At 38.3% G+C, this 27,923-nt stretch overlaps 1 protein-coding gene across 1 annotated transcript; it reads left to right on the top strand.

The window, feature by feature from the left end:
• Window positions 1–6: 6 nt before the first annotated feature.
• Window positions 7–26,439, top strand: CWH43 (cell wall biogenesis 43 C-terminal homolog; the record flags this gene model as incomplete). The annotated part of the gene is made up of 15 exons (XM_080344126.1): window positions 7–175; window positions 4,212–4,332; window positions 4,478–4,632; window positions 5,987–6,188; window positions 7,193–7,281; window positions 9,175–9,429; window positions 13,128–13,253; window positions 15,718–15,797; window positions 16,614–16,719; window positions 19,002–19,137; window positions 20,331–20,480; window positions 22,746–22,890; window positions 23,553–23,614; window positions 24,660–24,815; window positions 26,352–26,439. The coding sequence occupies exons 1-15, from the start codon at window positions 22–24 to the stop codon at window positions 26,437–26,439; spliced, it is 2,025 nt and encodes a 674-aa protein (XP_080200252.1). The 5' UTR covers window positions 7–21.
• Between the last annotated feature and the right edge of the window lie 1,484 nt (window positions 26,440–27,923).

Genomic DNA, 27,923 nt, shown 5'->3' with positions numbered 1-27,923 from the left:
CTTTACCATGCACTGCCACCGATGATCTATTACTTCCCTCTTCAGACGCTAGCACTCACAGGCCTAGAATTATTTGCTGTTGCCTTCTTTTCTCCAGTATTCTTGATATTTGCCCCTTTTTGGAGGTTGGCTAACAACAAGTACATCCTAGCCCTTCTGAGACTGACTACGGTTGGTAAGTATGCACCATAGTGAGTTCTAGATTCCATCTGGGTATCAAAGCGTAAGAATAAAGATTCAAAATGGCCTCAAAATTCAGATGATTCTGAAAAGAGACAGGAATAAGAAGTTTCTGCTCTCCTCAAAGTCACGCTTTTCTTTTTCTCTCAAGCTTTTAGATACGGTCAAAGGAATATTGTTTCCATCCATTGTGTTGGTTTTTAGACCAGTACTGCATAATTAAAGTAAAATCTCATTTTACTTTTATTTCTAGAAGCTTTTAAATTAATACAAATTGTGCCCAATAGGAAAATAATTTTTGACACTGCACAGAGATGGGCAGAGTGGGTGTCTTTCATATAGCAGTTTTGTGTCTGTGGCAATGAGCAGAGACAAGACGTTACAGAACAGCTTTGGGCTATTATAAAAGTAATCTGCGGTGAGCAAAATGTTCTTTTTGGTAGACTTACTTTCTGAACCAGGATTTTATTTTGTTAAAACATATGTTTTTGTTGTTGTTGTTAAATATGTCTATATGCCTGTAGCATATTGATGAGATTGTAGGCTCATACTGTCTGTGAGATGACTCTCATATTGTCAGTTGCACAGGAAGAAAGTTTGATCTTATATTCAAGATAAAACTGCCTCACTACCCATTCCACATGCTCCCCTGTAAACCAAGACTTGCTGGGATTCCCTCTTTGGTCTTCAGCTGACTGTTGCAAGTCTTGGTTTTTGTTGATTTTCTGGAAGTTTGTTGGGAGAAGGTTTGGCAGCTACAGCCACGTTCAGAATCAAGTTGTTGCTAATGAGTTTGCAACACCTGGATGAACTCAGAGGAGACAAAGGTCTCTGTCCTGTGGACAGGGCAAATGCTGCTGGTAACTGATGTCTTTCAGAAGCAGCAGCTTTTGGCTTCTGTTTCTCAAGCAGCAGTTCCTGGCTCTTCATTTATCAATATAAGGTGATAAGCAGAGAATCACTTTCCATATAATCATCTTCTTTTATTGGAAAAAGACAGAACAGTATCTTCTGACTTACTTTCACTACATGACTTTAGTTTTAAAAATAATTATTGTTCTTTATCTCTAAAAGATATTAGAACTGAACACAGCTCATTGGTTTCACCAGTTTAGATGAAGCATGTTTATACCACGTTCTTTTATTTTTCTACGCTTTCTGTCATAACGGTCCTAATACTTTTTTGGTTGGTTTTTAATAAGGTTTTCAGTGAGCAGGCTTCTACTTCAGCTTTCTGCATCCATGCTGAGTGCATTGTTTTCTACAAGATCTGTTAATTTAGAAACTAGTAATGAGTGTAAACATTTCAAATTGCAGCCTGCATTCCTTCAGATATCACAGTAACACAAAATCCTTCAGATTACCTTGCTATGTTTACTAGCTCACTTTGCCAGAAGAGACGGAGATTGCTTAAATGTGTGTAATTTTTGTTCTGCTAAGTAAAAGAGCAATGACAGTCCTGTAATGGAATCTGAAGTCTGTTGGTTTATGCTTGTTTGCTTCACCTGAATCACAAGCTCCTAAAGATATTAACTACAAACAGAAAGCCAGCACCTTCAGTAGTAATCTGGGGAAGGAGTGTGTTAGTGGAGCATGGGGAAACTGAAGCTGTGCTCACCCTCACTTTTGGGCTAACCTGAGCATTACTGTATGTAGGTATCACAGAATCACAGAATGTTAGGGATTGGAAGGGACCTCAAAATCCAATCCCCCTGCCAGAGCAGGAACACTTAGATGCGGCTACACAGGAATGTGTCCAGGTGGGTTTTGAATGTCTCCAGAGAAGGAGACTCCACAACCTCCCTGGGCAGCCTGTTCCAGTGCTCTGTTACCCTCACTGAGAAGAAGTTTCTTGTCAAATTTAAGTGGAACCTCTTGTGTTCCAGTTTGTACCCATTACCCCTTGTCCTAGCATTGGTTGTCATCGAGAAGAGCCTGGCTCCGTCCTCATGACACTCACCCTTTATATATTTGTAAACATTAATAAGGTCACCCCTCAGTCTCCTCCAAACTAAAGAGACCCAGTTTCCCTCAGCCTTCCCTAGCTATGACCTCCCCTTTGTTCCTGCCAGAGCAAGAATTGTTCCCATAGTCACCATATTGCTTTGCTGTTTCCATCTCCCAGACACTCCCAGTATTGTCCAACCCTTGGCAAGTCTACATTGTATTCTCTCCCAGCTCTACTATACTTTCTATTCTCCTTACCTGTTGCCCTATGGTGAGCATTAGCATTTGGGCAAGATGTAAGAGCATGTTCCTCGCCCTCTTTGTCTCCAGCAAGGTGTTTAGCAGCCAGTGGTAAATCTCGCTCTTTACTTGCCTCCCTACTGCGAGTTCTCAGGTTATCCAGATGCCCTTGCACAGGCAGCACCAGGCTTTATGACTTCCCATTCACTTGGTTCTCATAGCTTCATCCTATCTTTTAAATTATTTCTGTCCTATTATGCTGTGCTCCTGTTTCTCCTGTTCCTCAATTTTTTGTGCTTTCTTTCCTTCTTTATACCTAGACCTTTGGGGCTTGTTGAACAAAATCAGGCAGAACAATCTATGCCATGTGTGCTCCACCCCATTCCACTGGAAATACTCAGTCTTCAATTTCACAATAAAAAAATCTGGGAATTCTTCATGCTTAGCTAAAACCAGAATATTTCGGGGGTTGTTTGTTTGTTTGTTTGTTCGTTTTGAAAGAAAGACTATTCCTTTAGTCATCACTATATTTCTTTTTGCCTTTTCAGGAAGTTTTATTTTCTCTGAAACCTTTGTTTTAATTTCTGCATCCATGCATACTACTTGATTTTGTGTTCTATTAAAAAAACAAACAAACAACAAACCACTAACAATGAACTACCCCTGTGTTAGTGTCCATTCGAATCTATGTCTTCAAACAATACACAGTCAATTTGGATAGATGTGTTCACATTTTGGGTGTACTTGCGCAGCAGCAAAAGGTGTTGCAGGCAAACCCACGCAAGCTTTAATCTGGCTGGTGCAAGTGATGAAAGATTTGAAGAGGCAGAGTTGCAGATTTCAGCACAATTGAGTGACAGAAATTGGTGTGCATTGTACATGCAATCTCTGCTGAAGTCCTTACCCAAACATCTTCACTACATCTTGATTTCATGTTACCATCTTTCCTCTAAGTTTTGCACCTTTTACTTTGAGCAGAATGAGCAAATAGACAGTTGGAGGGTTACTAGCGTGCGTTGCGAAAATCAGTGGCTCCTTTTCTGGCCTCCCTTGCTTAATGTCTCTTCAGGTTTGACTCACACTCACTTAGCAAATGGCTGGTAGCAAAATGATGTTGCTGCTTCTGCTGTGTGTCCCTGGTTCTGGGTCAGAATTTGCTTCACTGACTGAAGTTAAAAGAATGTGTGTGACCCATAGTCACTTGAATTGCAAACCTGCTAGCAGCGTTTAAAACTGGTGATAAAGGCAAGGTCACTGTGCTCTGGCAAATGACAGATATGCATGTGCATGGTCTCTTCCAGTGACTGGGGGAGTGACAATTTCCAGTAACAAGGTGACACAGGCTGCTAATGACCCCTCTGACTCCAGATGTTGAGCCAGAGGAAACCTTGTTCACACACACCAAGGCAATTGCCTTGTGCAGTGTATGGTGACTGCTCCTTTCTAAAACAACATGGCTTTTGGCCCAGTGCACTTTCACAGCTTTTGAGTTATGTAGGTGTGCTGTTGAGGACTATCTGTATGCTTAGATATTTTATCCGTATACCCTGTTTATGGAGTCAATGACCATAAATACTCAAATTGAGGCAATCAGTGGGATAATTGCTTCCTGTTATTTTTTTTTCCTAAAAATGGTAGCTGCTATAATGTCGTATATACCCAGTTTCTATCCATACCTACATTTCTTTGGTTTGTTTAAAAACGTCTAGTGTCCTGTGTTTTCAGATGAATGGTGCAGCCATCCAAATTACAGACAAGATTGAACGAATGCACAGAAAATCCTTATTACCTGATGTCTATTGCCCATTAAAGCAACCTCTGTATGTGTGTGTGTTTGTTTGTAGGAAGCTTAGCATCATACCAGGCACCAAATGCTTCAATCAGACTATTCGTCTTGGCTGCAGGTGTTTCTACCTCACTGCTGGTTCAAACAGTAACATGGTGGTCAGGAAACAGTTTACAAAGGTATTTTTTTCATACTGATAGGATGTCAACTGGCACTTCTTTATATTAAAAAAGTTGTGTGTTTTGGGTTTTTTTCCTTCCCACAAATTTAAGATTTTTTTTTTCCTCTCAAATGCACCAGTATTTCTAAAACTGATTTTTACAGGTTCATCAGGATATGGGGCTTCATGTTAGGCAAGATAATGCTCCTTGTTCTTCGCATCTGGTACACATCACTAAACCCAGTCTGGAGCTCACAAGCTGCCAATACTGTCATACTGATAATTGGTTTTATAGCAGCAGTGGAGCGAATTTATTCAGGTAAGCATATTACAGCAAATATGGCAGTTAGGAAAACATACTAAGGTATACCTATTTATATTTCACTGGGTTTTGATCCTTTCCTCACCCCACCCCACCCCCACTCCCCCTGGTACAGTCTGTTTTTAGACCTGATGCATGAGCATTGCAGGCTTCAGAAACCATGGGGTTTCTACTATCTACCATGGGAGAAACCATCTACCCCTAATGTGGCAGTATCGATATCACAATTCATACAAGCTGTAGTAAGATGGTGTTGGAACTGCCATCTAATTGTGGTATCTATAATGTGACGGTAAACCAAACAAAGGCATAACCTAGACCAATAAAACCAGACTGGGCTGTCCTCATTCCAACATGAAACATCTGTGGTATTTGTTACTTTCTTAATTGAGCCTGCTCTTTGAGTTTCTTTGCCAGTGCGTATTCTTTAGCAGAGAAGGGGCGACAGGACAAAACTGGGGATGTGGCAAAATAAACAGAAAGAATTGGAAGAGTAGACAAGTTGTCCTGGTCAAAATTTGTCTGAGTTCTTGGAGAGTCTGGACAGAGTACACAGCAGTGTGGGAGGCACAGGCTGAGCACACTGGGAAACTCAGAGGGTAGTATTGCCAAGGAAGACGATGAGGTTGGCTTAGTTAGCTAAGGCAGCTCATGTTAAATTCTCAGAAGTTCCTTCCTTCTCAGTATAACCTGAATGAATTAACTAAAAGACAAGACCTTATCTGTGTGTAAGTAGGTATAAATTGGCATCATGTGTATTGTTTGTAGACTTGCATTGCGTGACATAAATGAAACCCAAGCTGTCATCATAATTTGGAAAGGGAATCTACCACAGGGCATTAGGAAGGGAATCTGTCTTCTTCCAAGGTAACAAAGCAATATGTCTGTGCAATTAAAGGCGCTATTTTCTCCTTATGAGAGAAGATCTAAAGTGCACGGAAAAAGGAGAAGGAAGGGAGTTTATTTTTGGCTTCTTTCAAAGTGTCGGGTTTTGTTCTTATCAGAGTTTAGAGTTACAGAGAACAGAATACTCTGAACAAATTCTAATAACTTTTCTGCTGATTTTCAAAGCAAATTTAATCATTTAAATTGCAGTAGTATGAAGAATAATCCTATGGGCAAGTTGCCATTTTTGTACATTTAAGGTGAGTAGCTTTTCCTGACAGACATAGGAATGTTATCAGAGACTTTTTTGTCTTATCGATTTCCACAAATGATCAGATAAGCTAGTGTTTGTCTGAGCCAGTAATTTATTCTGGTAATTTAGTGATCTTGGCTATTTCTTTTTCACATTAACCCTTTCTAATAGGATTTGACAGTTTTCTCAGCTACATTTCTATTCTTATTCTAGGTGGAGATGAGAGGAAACAAGAAGCAAACAAAACTAGTAATGCAGTTAAAGAGACTGTTTCCCACCCTCGTTGGCTTTTGTCAGGGGTTGCTTTTGGCAGCCTCCTGTTCCTCACCCTGTGGATATTTGGGGAGGTCTCTTTAATTTCTAGATGGGCAGTAAGTGGTCATCCCCATACAGGTCCAGATCCTAATCCATATGGGTAAGTATTTTTTAATTATTATTATGATAATTTAAACAAAATAGTAATCAAAAGCCACTGCTCTTTCAGTGACAAATTAAAACTCAACCAGATGATGGTATAGGAACTTTACATATAATAAAATGGGTACAACGTACTTCACACAGAGGACTTGTGGATTCATTCTTGATTTCAGATACCTCTGGGCATTGTGTCTAAACCAATACATCTTAAAATTTTCTAATGCAGCATGATTTTTATTTCAGCAATGAAAAACTTGATTTGCCACATTGCAAACCCATTTTTAAATTAGGACTGAGGTTTAAGGACTTATAAAGGAATTTCTTCTTTGACCGGCCACATTGCAAACCCATTTTTAAATTAGGACTGAGGTTTAAGGACTTATAAAGGAATTTCTTCTTTGACTGTCCGGATGGTCATGTTAGAATTGATCTTCCTCTATCATCTGCATGGCTGGAGCCACACATCCTGCCTTTCCCACAGTCTTAATGCTGTGTGTTGCTCACCTGGAATCCAAAAATCTAGAAAGAGACCAGGTTAGTAATTCTGAGTCAGGTACCTCCTGCAGCAGCAGGTGAGATAGTTAATAATTTGGAATTGGTGTAGACAAGAGCTACCCAAGACCAATAGCAATGTTAGATGCTATAAGATCCCCTATTTGACGTGAAGAAAATACTTCTTTCGGGGATGGATTCCTCCTTCTCATTTTCTCTGAGTTATTTTTGCCTTTTGTGCCTAGTATTTCAGTGGAGTGAATGTGGCTCACTCATTCATTATGATGAACTGCCATTATTTTCAATTGGATATTATGTCCAGTAAAGGGGAGAAAATTTAGCAGAGTGTGAAATAAAGACAATTTGTGCTCAAATTGAGCTCTGTTTAAAATAAAAGGAATATAAAATATTCCCAAGCATCCTTGTCTGTATGTCTAGAAGGTTCTTTTTGAATGCCAGGTGTTTAAAAAATTGCATTAATGTATGATTTGTTTTTCCTCGTTGTATTAGAGGTACAGTTCTGTTGGGTCTGGCTCATGGACTGATGTTTTCATTTTGGAGCTGGTCTTCTGTCACCAGTTTTGCCTGGTTTCTTGTAGGTAGGTGCAAATCCTGAGCAGAATTTTCATTTCTGTTACCCTATTCCCTTTACTCAAGCCCTGTGACCATACACCACATCTCAGAAAATTCAATTGCTAATCAAAGCAACCTTTTCTCTGTCACTAACTGCAGTATGCATGTCTGACCAGTGGACTAAAGGTTACAGGCCAAATGTCCAGGCCATTGCAGAGCACTGTTGTTCCCTTCACAGCCCCTGTTCAGGTTCTCTTCACATGAGTAGCCTCTCAGTTCTCACTATCTGCATTGTGTAAGGCTACATCTGGGGTTATGGGGCTGAGATGACACAAGCTCCTTGATTGTGCAATAGGTACAATACCTTGTAATTTAATGAGCAGTTCACCCAGAGGCAAGCTCGCCTCCTGTCTCCTTAGGTGTCAGGAACCTCTAGGCAGTAAAATAATATGAACATCAGAGCAGTTCTGCTGGATCAATATATCCGTGAATCAATCTGCATACAGTGGATCTTGGGTGCTGGGAAGAGGGATTAAAGTGCTGAATCTGGACATCCAATTTCAGGAGAATGGTATATCTATGCTGTGGAGCAAGTAGGAGGAGATGGAAATAATTCTGCTATTGAACTGTGGAGACATGTGTTTTCCATACCTTCTCAGAATGGATGGATGGATGCAGCTTGGTTTAATTTGTTGGCCCATCTGAGTGAAATTTAGTGGTGTAAATGCTGTTTAATAAAAACATAAATCTGCTTAATTTTTTGCCTTAGCTGATTGTTTGCAGATATTTATATCAAGAAGACAAAGCAGTACTTCCTACAAATGTTTAATAATAAGTTGAGACATATCAAAATGCAGAAACCAAAGGAAATTATGAGTTATGTTTGTCCGTGCTCTTGTTCACCTTCTCTTTTGGAGCACTTAAGAGCCAACGCTTTCAAATCATTTTCCATGACCTTGAAGAAAAGATACTTAATGCAAACTGAGTTTCTCCTAGTCAGGAACCAAAATATAATACCAAATATCAGGAAGGTCACAATAAAGGCACAAGAGTTGGCAATGTTTAAACCATCAGCTGCCCAAATAATTTACCTTTTGCTGCAGATGTTAGTTTTAAGAAATGTGTGTGCAGACTGTGAGTATGAGCATTTCATTTGTGATGTACATACATTGCTAATTTGAAGCAAGTACAGAATGGTTCTTCAGCTGATTCAAACATTGTATTCTATAATGCTCAGAATCTTGCTACAGAAGAGTAATTAAAAATATTTCTATACATTTGCTATCATGATGTGAAAGTTAATAAACATTTTCTTACCTACAATAAAGTTTTAAAACAAAGTTGTCCTGTTATAGAAAGTTTGTGTAGTTGTTAATTTTCTGTTTAGGGTCAAATCCCATCACAGTTGAAGACAGTGTGGTAAATCAAGGATCTTAGAGTCAGTATAAGATTAATAGTTGTTTTCTTGCCCATTATAGGGTTATCTAAAGGAGACAAGATCGGGGAAAGATACCTTCTCTTCACATTAATGTGTCTGGTTCTTTCTATATTATATTAAGGGAAGTTCATGACAGGCAGAGCTGTTAACCTCTTAAAAACTGCATCATCCCTCTGTTGTGCTGGGAGAGGTCTGTGTAAGAAAACTGTTCAGTTTTGGCTCTTTATAATGTTTTTTTTTTGCTGTCTTTTTGCTGTAGTTTTTTCAGCTGAATATGCAATCTTTAAGACAATAAGATATTAGGAAAAGTAAATCTTTGGCTACTGGGAATAACTGTGCTTCTAGTGCTGCAATTCTCAGGGCTGCAAAGCACAGTTATCTTTCCCAGACTCTCTTTTTTTCCTAGACACAGTGTGAAAAAGAAGGTGGCGGATAATATACTTGACTGTAACTTAACCTATTATTTTCTATCCCTGCGCAGGTTTAGTGTCTTCGGCTGGGCTCCTTTATTTACACACCTGGAGTGCTGCTGTTGCAGGCAACATTCTCGCTGTCTTTACTATGTGTGTGTGGCCTCAACTGGCTGGACGCTTCATCAGCTGTCTGCATCCCGGGAAAGCCATGAGTACAGCCGTGTTTACCTACGTTCTTGAATTATTCTTCTGTGTATGGTGTACAGCTTATAAATTTGTACCTGGAGGAATTTACGTTAGAGAAAGCTCTCATCTTCTTTTAGGTACATTTGCGACTATGAACAAATACACATATGTTTGTTTGAGACTCAAACAGATGCTTAAAATGTATCTAGTTTATAAATAGTCTTTCTGAATGCGCAGCTCCTGTTTGATTTCCTATGGTAAGAGTTTCTATAAGAAAATTAGTGAGACATCAAGAAAATAATCTACTTGTTTCTTTACTTTTAGAAATAGTTTTAAATGTGGGCAGAAAATGGAATTATCTGAGGGAAAATGACAAAGGGCAGAAGTCTGATAACTCAGTACACAACTGAGAAAGAGATCTATTAATCAGTCACCCTAAGAATACAGCTGCACTGTGGTCCAGGGTGTGACTGCCCCTGTGTGTTGGCTGCCTGAGATAACAGTATGGTACCGCAGATGGCAATGTAGCTTCTGGAAACTCAGGGGCTTTCTGAAGGCTGTGTTACTACAACTGTAACACACTTCAGTGTGTTATTTAGCCCTGCTCTGAAGAGCAAAGTGCAGCACCATGCTGATCTAGCTAGTCTGCGCTTGAGACCTGAGCTTCATTTCCATGTGGCTCTACCTTCTGCTTTGTGGACACACCAGTGTGTTTTGAGAAATGTTGATAAGCCTACGGTGTCAAAAACATGCAAGCAGGAGAGAGATATAAGAAATTGTCAGGTATTTGACAACGAGGAAGAATTGAGGTGAGCAAATACAAAAGTTTTAGCAAAATGATCCCTTGATGAAGGTGGAGAGGTGGAAGTGAACCCAACCCTTTCTGGTTTTGTCTCCACAGTTATTTTCTTAATAGGTACTAATGTGTTTCAGTAGCATATTTCACTAATTATATTTAAACAATGCCAAACATTGTCTTGAGCCAAGTGTGTGGCACACTTTAAAATATGAGGCATTATCCTTTATTTTGTTTGAAAAGGATTAATCAATGCTGTGCTTGGCTTGTTGCTCCAATGGTTTTAGATTTCCTAAATGTCTTTGCAACCAGTTTCTGTCACTCCAGTTTCTTAGTCTCCACATGTGTTACACATATTACAACAATCACGTGCAGAGCTTCAGTTTATTATGTTTTGAGGAGAGTTCCTGTAATGTCTTGCACTTTTCTTTGTTCTGAAAGCACTCAGGGGGTACGCAGAAACAGTAATCTCAGCTATTTTAATTTTATTTTTGAAGTTATATGAAGAAAGCATGTGGTAGAGGAGTGTCAATTGCTTTCTTGAGTAATGCTTTGACAAAAGACAAGCTGTTACATCAAATTATTTTCTCACTTCCTTTGAAATACACGCTTGTGATTAATTCACCTGACATGATCACTGGATAGTAACACAGAGATGGCCCCGAGTTTCTCCTTGGTAGAAAGAGAACTGTGACCTGAACCCATCTCAGCTGATGGCGCTATATGAGTTTATATTCCATCTGAGAATCCAGCTTCTCTCTTTTTGATGGCCACCGCATTGCTTATCAAAGATTTGCAAATTATACCATGAGATTGTGTATTTGTCGCTGCGCTTCTTCCCTTACAGCTTGGCTTTCTGTCAAACTGCTTGTTTTCTTCTGGTTTCTTTCAGGTGCAAGTGCTATTCTTTGCCTTCTCCTCTTGTCCAATATCCTGCCTTTCTCTTGCCACAGTTTGGGTAGGGAACCGCACCAAGGAAAGTGACAATGAAAGTAAGATCATTATGTTCAAAACTTCTGTGCCACTTCACTGTGATGTAATATGATGCTGAGGGGTCGGATCCCTGGTCTTCCATCAGCTTTCACAGTTTTGAATCAGTCTTCCTTTGAGAAGGGTTTTGTGTGTTCTTCCTTCTCCATTGCACTAGACCCAGCTTCCTGGTTTGCAAAACTTCACTGCAACTAGTGTAACAAGTAAGGGCAATAAGAAGATACTGAGTAACAGTTATTTTATCCTCAGCTATAACTCTGAAATAAAGCTTGACTTCTATAGTTTATGAACTATGCCACAGAGATATTAAGGGCATGCACCTTCTCCAGCAGAGCGCTTATCCAATTCATTATGTTTTCTTTGTGGGTGACTGGATCTTTTAGCTCATAAGGGATGGGAAAAGAGCTTGTACTGTTAGTCTGAACTACCTGTTGAAAAGATACCCTTTCAGTGCAGGGCAACAGTACGCTGAAGTAATTTACTGGCTTTTAAAATGTATCTACAGGTGTGCTTAGTTGCCTGTTCTTAAAAAGCACAGCTGGTTCTGTTGGCTCTGGAGCTCAAGAGTGTAAGATGCTGCCATGTTAAACCAGCCTCCCAACCTGCTGCAGTCTGCTTACACTTTTTAAAACAAACTGCTGAGCAATTACTTTTGTAGTTCCTGTATAAAAACGTGTTACTTCTATCTTGGTGTCAGAGCAGGTCATCTGCAAAGATAATAGACGTCTACAACCAACAATGTATTTTTTTCATCAAGCTGTTATTTTAAGGTTCTGTAATATGTAGGTGTAACTTAATTGCTCTTGTCTAGATTAATTCTGGTAAACTTTGAAAGCACTGGGCTGAGCTGAGAGTTGTAGCCCTCAATAGAAGCCAGGAAGCATTTTAGCATAGTTCTCGTACTGTGTGCTAGCTGTTTTGATATAATACCGTGAAACTCCACTGCAAATCAGTCTTTGCTTGAGAACACTGGCTAAGTGTGCTCGAGGTTTTGTGGAAGTTGGTGCTGGGATATGCAGAGGTGAGGGGGTCTGATGCAAGATTTGCTACTTTGCCCCAGATGAAAGGATTAAAATATTTTGGGTTTTATTGTTCTCCCAATCAGTACCTGAATGGAGGAGAGGCAAACGTGGCTTTAAACAAATATTTCAGTGACAGAAGAAACCTGATAAAATGTGCAGTAGTGGAACCCAGTAGTACCAGCAGAGTTAAAATATCTCTGTGTTTCCATAGTGACTAATGAGACAGGCTCTGAGGGTTGCTTGATTGGCAGCCTGATGCTGGGGACCACGAAGGTATCTGGTAATGACATGATCCTTTGGCTGCTGGGTTGCAAGGGAAGAGCAAGAGCAGCCTTAGTGGCAGCAGCCCCCATTGTGAAAGACCCAAGGGTGGCCTGTATTTTGGAGCTCACCACATTCTGGAGTAGAGAACCTTATGTGAAGGGGTCTTTGGCTGGATACTTTTACTATTAGGTCTGCTCTTCAGTCATCAGCACAAAGCAGGCTTAATAGGACTGTTTCAGGTGTATTAAATCTTAACAGCAGCTTATTTGAAAAAACAAAGCAAAACAAAATGCAACAAACAATATAATATTGAACTTCATTATTTTTGTGTGAAACGGGCATTCAGTGGCATTCTAATTAACCTTTTAGCTTTTAATTCTTATTGTAATACTCCTAACTTGAAATTTTTTGAAATATTTATCATTAGTGGCATGTTTAATGTCACTAGCTCGTTTTGTTGGAAGCAATGCTTATGTCAGCAAATACAACAATGTAAATTAAAAATTTTTGAAGTGCTGCAGGCATAGGTGAGGTGAATACTGTGACAATGATAAGTAGAGACTTCTCTGTCAAAAAAATCTCATATTGCCTGCTTTACTACGTTGAGTATGGGATTTATCTGGGTTTGTGCTTTGAATTGTCTTTGTTGGAGCCATAAGGTTGAATGTAACACAACAGCTGGGAGTTTATACGTGGTGCATTTCTGAGCAACGTTTAATATGTTAAAGCTCTATGAAAAAGCTAATGACTTATATTTTTACAGGGTTTATCATGTTATGTATTGGGGTAGACTTTCTAACAGGACCCAAGAAGGACCTTAGCTCTATCTTTGAAGTGAAAAGCAACCAAAAGGCACTATTCAAAAAGAGTAAAAACTATATTAAACTACGTAAGTATAATTTTATTTCCTTTCTTCCCTGACTTTAGGAATAGTGTCTGAGGAAAAAGAGTAATGCAATGGAGTGTTTTGCTCAAGTATATTAGAAATGGTTGTTTGGTGCTAGTTTTAGAGCCAGACTTGTAGTTGGTATTGCCCTAGTTCCAGTTTTAATTATGACCTATTCTTACTGAGGAGCGGCTTCATTATGATTACAGTTGAGAGAGAGGCTATTTCTCATGGAATGAGTTAAATGGAAACCAAAAAAATGAACCAGGAAAAAAAGAAAACGTAAAAATGGATTTGGCATCATTTGTGATTTCATTTTGGCAGTTGAGCAGGAGGTGTCTCTGGATCTTGGGATTTATTAGAAGTGTATACAAAAGATATGAATGATTTTTCAGCCCATTCGGTATGTTGATTTTGAAGCCGTTCAGTGTGACACCCTTTACCAGGCCATGTCAGCTGGCTGGCCCAGGAGCTGCTGTATAACGTGACACTCCTCCTGTGTGAGGGGATGGTCCTGCAAAACCTTCTGTGCTGACATCTCTGCACAATCCTGCCACATGTTCAGACCAGACCTGTCCTCAGGAAACCTTTTTCATCTCCTGCCTGTGAGCCGTGCCCAGAGATATCAGCTTTCCTGATGATATGTATGAGGTCTATTTTTTTTCCTTAGGCTTTGAAGAGAAGTTAAAATGTTTGAGATTTTACTGCTTTTTGGGTTTTTAACCTCTGGAATCCATCCAATTCAAGTATTTCTCTACAATCACAGAATCATAGAATAGTTTGGGTTGGAAGGGACCTTCAAAGGTCATCTAGTCCAACCCCCCTGCCATGAGCAGGGACATGTTCAACTAGATCAGGTTGCTCAGAGCCCCGTGCAGCCTGGCCTTGAATGTTTCCAGGGATGGGGCATCGACCACCTCCCTGGGCAACCTGGGCCAGTGTTTCACCACCCTCATTGTGAAAAAGTTTCTTCCTCATGTCTAGCCTGGATCTCCCCTCCTTTAGTTTAAAATCATTACCCCTTGTCCTGTTGTAACAGGCCCTGCAAAATGTCTCTCCCCATCTTTCCTGTATTTGAGCTTCAGGTTTGTTTCCATTGTTAGATTACTTTTGCTAAGGAAAAAGTCTGCCAGTATTGTGAATTTTGGTAAAGGAAAAAAATGCTAGATGTTAGGCATACTAACCCTATAGAGATCAGGATGCTGAAGGTTCAAATTCCTGCATCTTCTTTTTTTCCGTGTGATTCTGGATCAAATCACTTACCTGCATATCTCATTTTGGCTCATTTGAAAACTGAAGACAATAGTGCTTCAGCACTTTTTAGGGCTGTTTCTGAAATCTTTATGAAGGTCTTCACCCTACATACTCATGGGCCAGAGGAACCTGGCCCCTGAGAGTTGGTATGTTAGAGGCAATGTGAGCACCAGTGTAAGTCGTTTAAATATTACTACTCAAAAACATTTCACAGGAGTAAATACTTCAAAATTCTGTCTGTCAGAAAGCACAGCAAAGCCCAGGTTACAACAGTGACTCTTGTATTTCTTCATCATGCTCAGAATTGTATTGTTTCTCAGCTTCCCCTTCAAGCACCTTTGCATATTGCAGAGTATGAAATTGCTTGACATTTACTAATGTAAACAGCATGTCTTTTCTTCTGACATTATAAAATTTATTTAAAGTTTACACAAAATTATTCTAGAGAACTTGCATAAAAGTAATTACATGTCTGTTTAAATATTTTATGAAAGAATAAACTGGAGTTCCTGAAATCATTGTAGATACCTTACACCACGTTGTAAACGAAATAACCGCAGAGGGGTTTGATCATCAAATTACGAAGTGCCAAATCCTGAAAGCTCTCAAGTGTCCACTGTAGTTACTTGGAAGGCTACAGCAGCAATGGGAGAGCTGAACTGTGGTTCTCTGAAGCTACAGTGCCTTTCCAAGAATGTGTCAAACAAAGGACTGCTCTGGAGGTCTGGCAGGGATCACGTCTTTCTGATGTCTGAAGGCTTGTGAAGTAAACAAAATTTTCTTCCACATGTTGTATTAATACAAAACAAAAGTTATAGACTACAAATGCATACCTGGAACACAGAGAGGAAAACACTGGAAGGTTTACATGATGCTCTTACTCATCTCCTATAGTGAATGCTTCAGTAGGCATCATTTTTACATAAATATTCCAAGGAGTTTTGGTATATTTTATCTGCTGAGCCTGTTATGTTTTGGAGAATCTAAGTATATCTGCATACATGTAGATGTTCTGCATGTGTATAGACACTCTTCAGTACACTGCTCTGGAATGGTGTTATCACTGGCATACATGGAAATCTAAATGTATTCATTTCCCATTCTATGAATAGTACATCTTACAATGATGGTGTACCTAGTTCTGTTTAACTGCAATAATAACATCATTTTCTCTTGCTTTAAAAACAACTTTTCTGTATGCTTCTGTTTCAAGTATTGTGGCTGTTTGTTGGTGTTGGTTTGCTTGGATTGGGTCTACGTTATAAAACTTACCAGAAGAAGTTAGGCCAAGGGGTGAGTAGTGCATTTGTGAAGGTGATAACTTTCAAATATGCAGTAAAGTGCGCGTGTGGTATTCTAGGTGTGTTGGTTGGTGCTGAAGGACTCTTTGTACCAGTATTCAAGTCTTCAGCAAAATAAATGCAGAAATGGAGAAGCAAAAAGTTTAATTTGTAAATTCATATTGAACATGGGGAATGTCTGGGTCTTTGGAGATTTATTGTGCTGCTATGAAGGAAAAAAAAAACATTCTGAAAACTTGAGACATGCTTGCCTCATATATTCAATTTTAGCGTTACTTTTATAAATGAGTTTACTTGAATTTTTTTCAAAACTTGACTGGACAATGCTGTTAGCAGCCTGAGGTTCATTCCAGCTGAAGGATGCTATGTTTTTTTATTTATAACTCTCCATTTGACCTCTCTGAAAACTTGGTTGACTTAGACTAGTTATGAAAATTGGATAAAAGTCCTAAGATTCCAGTTTTCTGTCCGGCAAAAAATTAGGTATTGCAATGATAACAATTAAGATTAAGATGCTTAATGTTTGCAAAGTTTACCTTATAATGTGGAAAAAAGTGGGTAGTCCCTCTTAGATGAAAAAATTGGTAATCTCTTTCATGTTCACTTATTTACTGTTACTTGTACAAATTCATTTTAACTATGATGACTTTTCTCCTCTTGTTAATAGCAAATTTTCATTAGGAAAATATGTTTGTTAAACATGTCTTCTTGCGTGTCTTTTATGGCACCATGTATCCAGTGTTGTTGACTGTGAAAGTATAATACCTGAAAGTCAAATTGTACTTTTTTTTCCATTAATTTTTTTGAGGTTCCAAAAAGAGACTTCTCTGCTATGATCTGGCCTTTTAGATTTGGATATGACAATGATGGATGGTCTAATTTGGAAGGATCAGCTGATTTGCTTAATCAGACAGGTAACAATTTTTTTTCCCACTTCATTTATATTTGAGAGGGTTCATATGAAGAGACACAAACAAGAGCACATGCTGGGTAACTGAGTACCCATTAACATAAGATTTAACACATTAACACAAAAACCTATGTTTAGTGGCTTTGTCCTGAATTTGTGAGCTGTTCCAATACAATCACTTCTGTTGAAAATCCATTTGCAGAGATTATAATTTTTTAATGTATTTTAAAGAGTTTTCTGGTTGGAGGAAACATTTTGTTTATTATTTGGATTTTTTTTCCTCATATTACTGCTGAGTTCCTTGTCTATAGAGAAATTCTTTACATAAATGAAATAATGATAAATATCCTTCTGGATCAAATTTAATGTTTTATAACTGGTCTTTTTTTTTCAGATGTGAAGCATTATGTAATTCCTAAAGGGTCTGAAATTAAAATGCCCTAAACAAGGTGTACAGGGGAGAAAGACAAGTGTGTTCCCATCACTGAGCCAGAGCAATTTATGAAAGAAAGTTAGTGACTGTAGCCTAGTTGAGTTGTCATGATTGTACTGTAAAGAAGAGTCTCTAACCTGTTGCTCATGGATATGATTTTCACTGGAAAATTAGCTATAGGAAATTAAGAATTTGGACCAAAGGCCAGTGCTGCTGCAGAGTGCATTGAAAGGGATTGATCAGTGGTCAATACCCATGTCTGGGTATTTATTTAATCTTTGCATATTTATTTTTTAACTGTAATGAATGCATTTATTTCTGTTACCTATAGTTTAAATTCATGAATATTAGAAAAAGAGATTACTTGCTGAGCACTTATTTGTGGAAATTAAGTATCACTTCTAAAAGAAGCAATTGGTAAGTCAAAAAGGCAGCAAATTCCAAAATATAAATGAATAAATCTTAATTCCTGATTGCTGGAAACAGTATTCTAGAGTTTCATGTTACATGTATGCTGTTACATAAAATACCACATTATAATTTCCAGGAAATGCATTAATGCATTCGGAGTTAAGCTGGAGATTCTTAAACTGTTCGTTTGCTAAAGAAGAGTAGCTGATTTTGAGAGCCACAAAAGAGGGGCCTGCTTCTTCAGCATAGGGGTTATCTTCAGAGGTGCGGAGGTGTGCTTTCCTTGGGCTCATCTTCTCTCTGCTGGAACAGTGAAGATGCAGCATGCGATGGCTTTTGTGACTAGAACTCCTGTCTGCCCTGAAGGGAGGCAACATCAAGGCCTCTTGATGGGTTCAGTCATTGTTTCTGTGGCCAGCATATAGGCTAATGATGTAGAAGCAAAAATCTGGGAATCCATTTAAAAGTACTCTGAGCTACCATTTTCCCTGCTAGCATGGCTTTCATAGTGCTAAATAAGACATTTCAGAGCGGTCTTAATTCCTTACAGAAGGGCTGCGGATGAAGTGGTGACTCCATCTGCCTTCTAGAGTAGGAGAGCACTCCGCGGGGGCATAATCACCGCAAGAAGGGAGCACTTGCTGCTGCTGCAGCCACACCAGCCTGCTGCTGAAGTGGAGCCTGGATGGTTCAGCCACGTGCCCAGCTTCCAGACTCCCACCTTCCGTCAGGCATGGGCAGGTCTTCCTTAGCTGCCAGTTCCTTGAGGGACCACATAGCTCTTCCTATATCCTGCAGCTAAAATACAGGAAGACCTGTCATATTCCCCTGACAAAACCATACCTCAGCATCTGAACAGGGAGGGACCACAGTGCCCTGAGAAAGTGAGGTGTCAACAATTCACTGGAGCAGGGAACCCTTTTCTTACTGTGCCTGGTGGCTGACACTAGATTGCTATGGGCTGATGCTGCTGTTTTGGCAGCAGCAACCTGCTCCCTCTTGCACAGGACCCTTTGAAGCAGAATGAGATTTGGTGCATGAAGGTAAGTGCAAATGTGCTGTGTAGTGCTTGTTCATCAAGTTGAAGGCAGTAGACTTGCTACTGTGCTGTTTATCTGTGTATGCACATTATGTCTAATGCTTTTGAAATGTTCTGCACTAGGTATATGATACCATGCCGTCTCACGTGCATCCGGTTATGCACCAGGAAGGTGCTGTGGCATACAGACACTAAGTGTCTGTCCTGCTGAGGCTGTGTAGCCTGCAGTGACAGAAAGTTTGGGCATGATTTTGTTGCCAGTGAAAGATTTTCCCCAATTGACTCCTGAATGGCTTGTGTCTGTCTCTGTGTAATCAAAAGAGAAATTATTACATTACATAGTCACACGTATAGGTCACAGCTATGAATTTGGAACTATTTTCTGTGTTCTTCCCCACTTTAGGTGCAGATTTTATCACTATTATAGAGAGTGATGCCTCTAAACCATTCATTGGGAACAATGATCCAACAATGTGGCTAGGAGAAAGACTAGGATTTTACACGGATTTTGGTCCAAGCACAAGAGATCACACTTGGGGGTGAGTCATCTTTATATACACAGTGACGGTAAATATATGTAAATACACTACCCAATATTAACTCCACTAGAACACGGGCAAAGAATAAATGGAATAATAACCACCGTAATGACTTGTTAGGGCTTGTCTTTAAGAATGCGCCTTGATTCCCTTTAATTACAGTGCAATGCAGATTAAGTTTTCTCATTGTTAAAAATGATCAATTTTTGGTGCCTGGCCGTATACGCTACTTTGACTGTGGTGATGCAGAGAATGGCATCCTGCCCTTTGATGTACAGAGGTGGATGTCTGGCATTCCAAGTACTATATCTGATTTGCTTTTCTCATTATTTTGTTTTAGCCTATGAAAACTTTAGATTTCAGACTTAAAAATGTGATAGCAGTTGGAAAATGTAACTGCACCTGGAGTTATTAGAAATTTTTTAATTCCTTAAATCCAGCTTGGGCTGTATAGTGGGAAATGGGCATAGAAAGGTGCGTGTCTATTTGACCAGACTTTCTGTGTCTGATTTTACTTCAGTGCTTAACCAACTAGCAGCTGCATGTCTTTGCCCTCTGGAAAATAGTGGCTTATGATGTGGCTTTTTTTCCAGGAGGATATGCAGATCTCTGTGGCAAATAGAACTTCCTAGTGATGTTGCAATGGCTATTTAATTTTTTCCGTATGTGAGGGGAATTTAGTAACTTTCCTCTTCCAGAGCCTTTGTCTTTAAGTGATGCAGAAGAGTCGTTCTCTGAAATTTTCTTCAGGAAATATTTTGGAAAAACCTGACCCAAAATTCTTTTAAGGTTGATTCCAAACAGAAGCTGAAAGGTTGAGAAATCTCCTGGTTTAAAGGTGTATTTCTATCTGCTTCTACTTCTAATAAAACACATTTTAATTACTGGTAGTATAACATTCTGTTTTGTCTGAGGATGCAGATTTTGAAAGGCTCAGTGTAAGAATCCGTATATGTGGAATGGTATTTCTTAGTGTAGGAATGAATTTGACAATACATTTTTAGACATGTACTTAAGTAATATTTTAGAGGAAAACCTTCTAGATTCAGAATAGTCCACTAGAGATGGTTTGTATTCTGGTCTGATGGCTTGAGTTCAGTGACCATTAGTCTTCTGCTCACATTTATCTGCTTAGTTCACACTTGTGATGCTTGTGAACTACGAAATGTAACTGTTTCCCTCTTCTCATGCAGGATTATGGCGCTATCAAGGTATCCAATTGTAAAATCTGCCCATCACCTCCTTCCATCTCCAGAGGGAGAGATTGCACCTGCCATCTCCATGACTGTCAACTTCACAGGGAAACTGGTTGATTTTGTGGTTGCCCACTTTGGAAATGAAGAGTGTGTATTTTATTTTTTTGTCACACTATGTCGTGCAAAGCCATCTAACATAATTGTAATTTGTGAATTTCTGGGATTTCTTTTGTACCTTTTAAAATATGCTTCTGTAATACTGGTTCTAAGAAGGCACATTGGAGGAAATTCTATGACATAGCTACTGTTTTAAAATTTTGAAGCATTCTTTTAAATGGACAAACATGTCACCCAACACTTAGCTGAACCTAATATCTGGGTTACTAGAGATATATAGTTCGGCAAAACCACAACACAATAGGACTACAGATACATTTCAGTGCAGGATAGCATGCTTCTGACTTTCTGCATGGGGAACAGATCTGTTACATTCCACGACTGCAGCTGGTTATAATTACAGTTAGATAGCATTAATGGACAATTGATGTTTATTAAAATAAAAAGTAAGAATTCTGAAACCTCCAAGAAAATATAGTGTTGAAAAAGCAACAAAAATATCCATTCACTGTCCTTCTGACTAGATGAAACTGAAATATCTAAATTGATCCCTGGATTCTGAAAGGATGAATTATACCAATAACTCAAATATGTGACAGAAAAGATTATGGTGTATATTTCAGTTCTTTAGGATAATGTCTTGATTACTTGTATGTAATGAATATTAATAAGGGAGAGTTTTGTGATGCTTCATGTAGCTGTATTTTCTGTTTCATTTGCTGCAATATCTAGTATTATATTTGCGATTGTGTAGTAAGATTTGGACTTATTTTTGTATGTGCTATAATTCAAGGAGAAGCAAATTTATGGATTGGGTGCAGAATATAATATGCAAAGAAGCTGCTCAGAAAGCAGTAGGAATTCTCGTAATGCCATACTGAGCTTCCCTGTTTCCTTCCCCTGTGCAGAAACTGTGCACCAAGCATGCAAATTGTATACAGATTTCCCTTTTACCAAACATACATAGTTGTCAGAAACCACTCCTAGGCTGAACTCTAGAGAAGAATTTCATTCTGTGCCTCATACAGATGATTAAGACTTGTTTCTCCAATAAACTGTTTGTTGATGTAGAAGAAAATAGCTCTGTATTCCCCCCTCAGAGAGACGAGATAAAGATGAAGGAGAAAATAGGTGGAGAAACATGGGAAACAATTACAAATTAGATTGTGTTTTGAGATGAGTGAATTTGTAATTAAATGGCACATACAGCTGCTTGGTTTTAATTTTTTTTTTTCATCTGCTGCTTAGGATAGATAAACTATATATACACTGCAAAACTAGGGATTTTTTAAAATACTTTTTAAAATGTAACCATGCCTGTGCCATTGAAAAGAACCCAACTTCTAGAGAGGTGTGATTCTAGAAGTAGCAGCTAGCTGAGCAGGCAACTTCACCTATACACAGGTCAGACTTCTGTTTAAATGGTTGGGGTTTTTTGTCTCCTGAGTGTGTCCTTTTTCTCCCCAATGCCTTTGCTGCAGTCAAGTTCTGCTATTTAGAAAACACAGTAGCATTTAAATTCTTGTCGTCTTTTGGGATTACAGATTCCAAAATCAGCTCCCTCTCTCAATGGTATTTAGCCCAGTCTATCAAAATACAGAAGAAAACAGCCTCTGCACAGCTGTTTAAAGTTATTAATGTGAAGAATTGTAGAAAGAAAACTGTATTTACATTATGTTATGACAAATCCAAGGACAGGGAATGTGATCCAATGCAGTATTTTACCAGGTTCCACTTGCACTGTGACTTTTGGTCTCATTGGAACTGTTGTGTAAATCTTGTTAAAGAGATACAGAATACCTGCCCAATGTTGTTAAGTAGTGTTAATGGGATGATGTAGCTCTTAAGTCATATTTCATCAATTATGTGACCCAGATTTTAAGATTTTTTTTTTCTTTTAACCATGATCTGTCCATTCTAAAAGTTTTGTTAGCATGGGAGCTTTTTGTTATGCACCATTCTGTGCTCGCACAATTACATTTCAAGTGCAGGCAGAGACAAAGCCTTACATGCACATTTCCTAGTGATGAGATCAGTATTAAAAACAAAACCATAATAGAAAAAGTTGTACCTATAATGGTTAGAAAGAGAATCCTAATTACATCTGCCACGACCATGTGGCTTTTATCGAACATAGTGATCATTCTGAATCAGTGAGCTTTCTATAAACTTTCATACTCTGTAATACTGAGCAATAAAAAAGATGTCAGATTCATTTGTGGTTTAATATGTTATAGCAAAAAAAGATTCTGAGCTAAAACATACATATGTTAAACTCTTTTCCATTTCTTTCAGAGAAGACTTGGACAGAAAACTCCAGGCTATAGCTGTTTCAAATCTATTGAAGACTAGCAGTAAGCAAGTTGTATTTCTAGGATACATCACATCAGCTCCTGGATCCAGAGATTATACTGAACTAATAGAAAACGGAAATGTCCAGGTAATGTAAAAATACTGCTTCTTTTAGCTGTTAAAGATAATGTGTATTTGAAACATTAAGCTTAATATTTCAAATGGATAACTTGGAAATAGACATTTAAGAAAATACATGCACATTTTCAAATACAATGTTCAGCTACCTCATGACTTGTTGTAGAGAAGGTGAAGTTACACAGTGAAAGGACAAGAGGCAGTGAACAGCAGTTGCCACAAGGAAATGTCAATTAGAACAGAAGAAGAAAAAAATAAACAATCACAGTTAGGGTTGTCAAGCGTTAGAACAGAGGCCCAAAGTTGTTGTGAAATCTCCATCCATGGAGATATTCAGAAATTGGCTGCATAAGACCCTGAGAAACCTTCTTGAAGTTACTCTGAGTGTGGAGTTGATAGTGGGTGACCTCCAGATGTCTCTTCCAACCTCTAATTCTGTTATTATTTTGTTTTAAAAGTGAGTTCTGCAATTCGATTTTCTGTCAGGAGATGTAAAAAAGTTGTGTAATTTGTCTGGCAGTGGGGTTTTACCTTTCTACCTTATTACAACGTTCTAGGCAAAATATTTTTCTATAGCAGGTTTACACATTGGTTCTGATACTGATTTAAAGCCTACCCATAAGGAAAGCTTGCCTTATATTCTTGATTTTGTTTTTCTTCTTTCACTCATAGGATATTGACAGTACAGATCATGACAGATGGTGTAGCTATATTATGTATCGTGGAGTTATAAGGTATGTTAAAGTGGATCATTATTCATTGGTTTTAAACATCTTTAAGACAATCAGTTTTATACCCTTCTTTAGGTAATTGTGGAAGAGTGTTATATCCGTAAACAATTATTTATGGACAGTTAGATATATCATGAAATAACGTGAAACATCCATCTCAGGATGAATTGGTGTATTTCTGAATATCATTCACAAAGACAGTATTAGAGGTTTCATCCTTCTGTGTCAAAAGCCTTCAGATCTAATCTGCTTTGGTAACAAAAACCTACTTTTTTCCAAAGCTCTGTCTTTGCAGCTTCATTCTAAAATGTGAAGACTAAGCCCTAATTAGTATGTGACACAGAAGATACAAATTTTGAACCATGATTGTAGGGTTTGTGGAAGCAAAATGCTGATCTAATCCAGCCAAGCTTTATGCTGGATTCAGTGGAAACTTTAACTGTGTAAGCCCACACTGAAGCACTTTCCTCTGCTGGAACCTATGCACTCCATATCTTTTAATATCAAGTTGCTGGTAAATCGTTCTCTTGGTGATGTATGTACCAGAATGGAATTCAGTTTATTCTGAATAAACTGCAAATTCTGCAGTCTTCACAGAAGTAAACCCAGTAAACTAGATAGCTGTCTTAAGTAACAGTATTGAGTAGGAAAAAAAAAAAGCAACAACAAAACTCCCACTTGCAATCTTATTTTTCTCATTACTCGTTCCACTGATGCCTGAGTTCCTTTCTTGAATTTCAAACTCTCTTCAATGAAAAAAGTTGGTGATCTTGTACCAGTATGCATATTCTAAAACTAATTCTAAAAATAGGTTTCTAGACCTAGAACTTATTTTTGCTGTCAAATTTTCTCAATTTTACTACTCGTGACATTTTGTTATGAAGCTCTTATTTACAGAGTGCTTGAAGGTTTTTGAAGGTAAGATTCACATAAATGAAGTTAGGTTGATAGGTTAAATAATAACTCCTGGAAAAAAAAGATACATTAATTAAGAATGTGGTGAAATTGCCTTGAGTTATTTCTTTAAACTAACTCTTGTATCCAATAGGTTGGGCTATGCCCGCATATCTCATGCTGGCTTAAGTGATTCAGAAGTCCAGATGGCCAAATTTAGGATCCCAGATGACTTGGATAGCTATATTGATAATGACAGAATTGTCACTGATCCCAGCCAAGTTCCCGAGGACATCCATTTCAATCCCAGGTCAGTGTATCTCATAAGAAATTAAGGGGATGAGGTACATGACATCTTGTAAAAGAGGAGTCTAGGAACAAAGTGTTCTTAAAGTGGGACACACTGGTCATTACCAGGCTAAGCAGAATATTGAGAAGCAAGAACTTCTGATTTGGGATTCAAATTTTTTTCCACTGGGTTGGCATGTGCCTTGGGAAAAATCAGTCTCCTGTGTCATAGCATAAGTTGAAGGTAATGCTTCTTTCACCCAGGTGATTAATTTCTGAGATTGTTTGATAGGGATATTTGCCAAGTGGTATGGTGACTCATTTTGTAGATGATGAGATATCGCCCATGTTTCTCGGCACTTTTGAAAACTGGGGTCTTAATGTGTTATTATTCAGAACATAAAATACAATATATATGTTAAATACTCTTTGCATAAGCATTTTAAAACATACTATGTAACTGGAGCAGAAATTAGGAGAATGCCTGAGGCAGTATGATACATATGTCAAGAAGTAAAAAGGACTAGATTTTTACATAAAAAGTGATTTATTTCTTTAACATGGTCATTTTTCCATGGGCATTGCAAGGGGAAGATAAATATCAAGGAAGGGATTTATTTTATATTGAATATCAGTGGAAGAGTCATGAAGTTTGAGATAGATATTGCTACAGAGGGACAATTGCCAGCAATACTGTATTTACTACTTCTAATTTACATAATACAGAATATCTTAACTTCTTCTATACACCTAACAGTTGAGCTTACTCATTTTTCATTTAGCACTCAGTCACTGGCTTCCTGTTTAAGCAAAAGTTTGCTCAGTGTTTTCCACATGACGAAACTTGCTGAAGTTAACATTCACATTCAGATTTTACTCAATTGATTTCAGCACAGAACATTTTTGTGATCCTAATTTCTTTCATGTCTGCCTAGAAACAGAAAGAAAATTATACCTTTTAGGAATAAGTTTAACTTTTTCCAATTAACTGTAGTTCTTTTGAAGTATAATGGCACTGCTTTTAAATGCTATTTAGCACTGCTTTTTTGAGTAAGCACTACATTTTCCTTCTGCAAATCTATCTACTGTAATAGACAGTAGTCAAAACTTTCAGATTTTAATATGGCATGAACAATTACAATTTTTACCATAATTTTCAAAAGAAAGTTGTGCAATATTAACAGTAGGGCTGAGTATTTGGCATTACGTGGGGTTGAATTCTATCTCCACTGATATCAGTAGAAAAAAACTTACAAGGGCATAGGATTTTACTAGATAAATGCGCTGCTCGCCTTTGTCGGGTGGAGTTCCATTTATAGAGTGCCTGTGGCATTAATCCAATCAGTGTAATTAAGTCTCTCCATTATACTCAAAGACCTGTAGTCAGATAGTGTATATAGATTATGATTTTTATGTAAGTAGGGTTGTGGCCTGTGTCTGAAATAAACCATCTAGAACATTGGGAAGAAGTGTTAATTATACTGCATCAAGTGTATGATTTAATTGCATGGGTTAAATCATGTTGTAATGGTTTTGCTTTGTTGAATATTTTTCTTAGGTTTGGATCTTATAAAGATGGACATAATTATGAGCATATTCATCACTTTCATATGAGCACTCCTAAATATTTTAAACAGACAAACTAGAATGAGAAACCAACATATAACTGAGACCAACAATAAAGGTTTGTTGCTTGAAACTGCATTGGCAGCCAAAAAGATGACATTGTTTAAGGATGTGTAACGCTGTGAATGTCTGTGTAATGGCTGTTGACCCTTTTCTGTAATGAGTCGTTATCACTGTGAGACAGGGAAGACATCTGCATTTTGATAAACCAGTGTCTACCTGAGCCAGGTACCTGCTTTGTCCGCAGCAAAGCAAGGCTGGGAACTTGCTTTGCTGGTAACTTCTTCAACTTTTTTGAAGGTATCCTATATCGTGCTGTTTCAGAGTTTTCTTTAGGGTCCAGATACAAGCCCTTTGCCACCCTAGGAGCTCACTAGAACAATCATGAACAAAGAGTTTCAGCTGACTTCCACATCTCTGATGCCTGAGGCAAAGCAAAATAACAGGGTAGTGTAGGTAATCTGGTGATACAAGCTGCACTGATGCTATTGCAATGAAAAGGTTGGCCTTGGGTTTTTCAAAATAGGGATGGGACTAGTGTGTTTCTTCATAGGGAGATATGGAGTAACTATGTGTTTGAAATGAGTGCGTTTTTCACTTACTGAAACATTATTTACATCTGCTGCTATTCCACACTGTATTATTAAATGAGTTTTATTATAACAATTTGCAGGTGATTGATACTCGTAATATTGGAGGAGACACTGTGACTTCTACAGACTTTTGTTTTACAAGATGTTAGACACTGCAATGCTTTTACAAAGGGAAGAGTAAAGCACCTCCAAGTGGTTATGAGACACTTAAAGTGAACACACTGCAGAAGAATTTTAAAAAAAAATCACACCCAACATTACAAGGGTTCTCAGAAGGGAAAAAAGTTGATTGTAAATTTTTTTTATTTAAAATAAACTGTAATAAACCAAACAAAATAATGCATTGCTCCTCTGCTAGGACTACGTTTTTTAGTGGGACCAAATAGAAGTGGGGCTTTTTTTTTTTGCCTAGGCAGTGAATTACTTACTATGTAACAAACACATAAGACAAGGTAAAATGTTTTTTCTCAGGATCTCTTGGCAATGTCTTTTATATTTAACTCCTGGTCCTTCAGTGTATGTGCAGAACTTCCTTTAAACGAGCACATCTTTTGGTGTTGGCCGAAGGAAGTTTTGTGCCTGTGAGAAAAACGTTAGATGGTTTATTTAAGTGACCCTCTCAGCTTGGAAACCACAATTGTGATGTTTGCATTCAGTACTGTATGTCTTCCCAGCAATACCTAAACATACGATAATGGACACATTGTAGGAAAGAGGTGGTGGTGTGTTTTATTTTTTTATCCCTCCCTCTCATTCTCCACTATGTGCTTTTGAGAACAGCTTAAGCATACTCAATTTTATTGTTTCTCTATATAAGCAAAGACCGGATGTGTATGTAGCCAGGGTTTCTCCTTCTGTGGAGTGAGGTAACTCCTGCCATCACCAAGCTTTTCGCTTTATCCTGGTTCTCC

The sequence above is a fragment of the Nesoenas mayeri genome, assembly GCF_963082525.1.
Source record: "Nesoenas mayeri genome assembly, chromosome: 4".
Classification (NCBI taxonomy): Eukaryota; Metazoa; Chordata; class Aves; order Columbiformes; family Columbidae; genus Nesoenas; species Nesoenas mayeri.
This window is presented reverse-complemented; position numbering and strand designations above follow the sequence as displayed.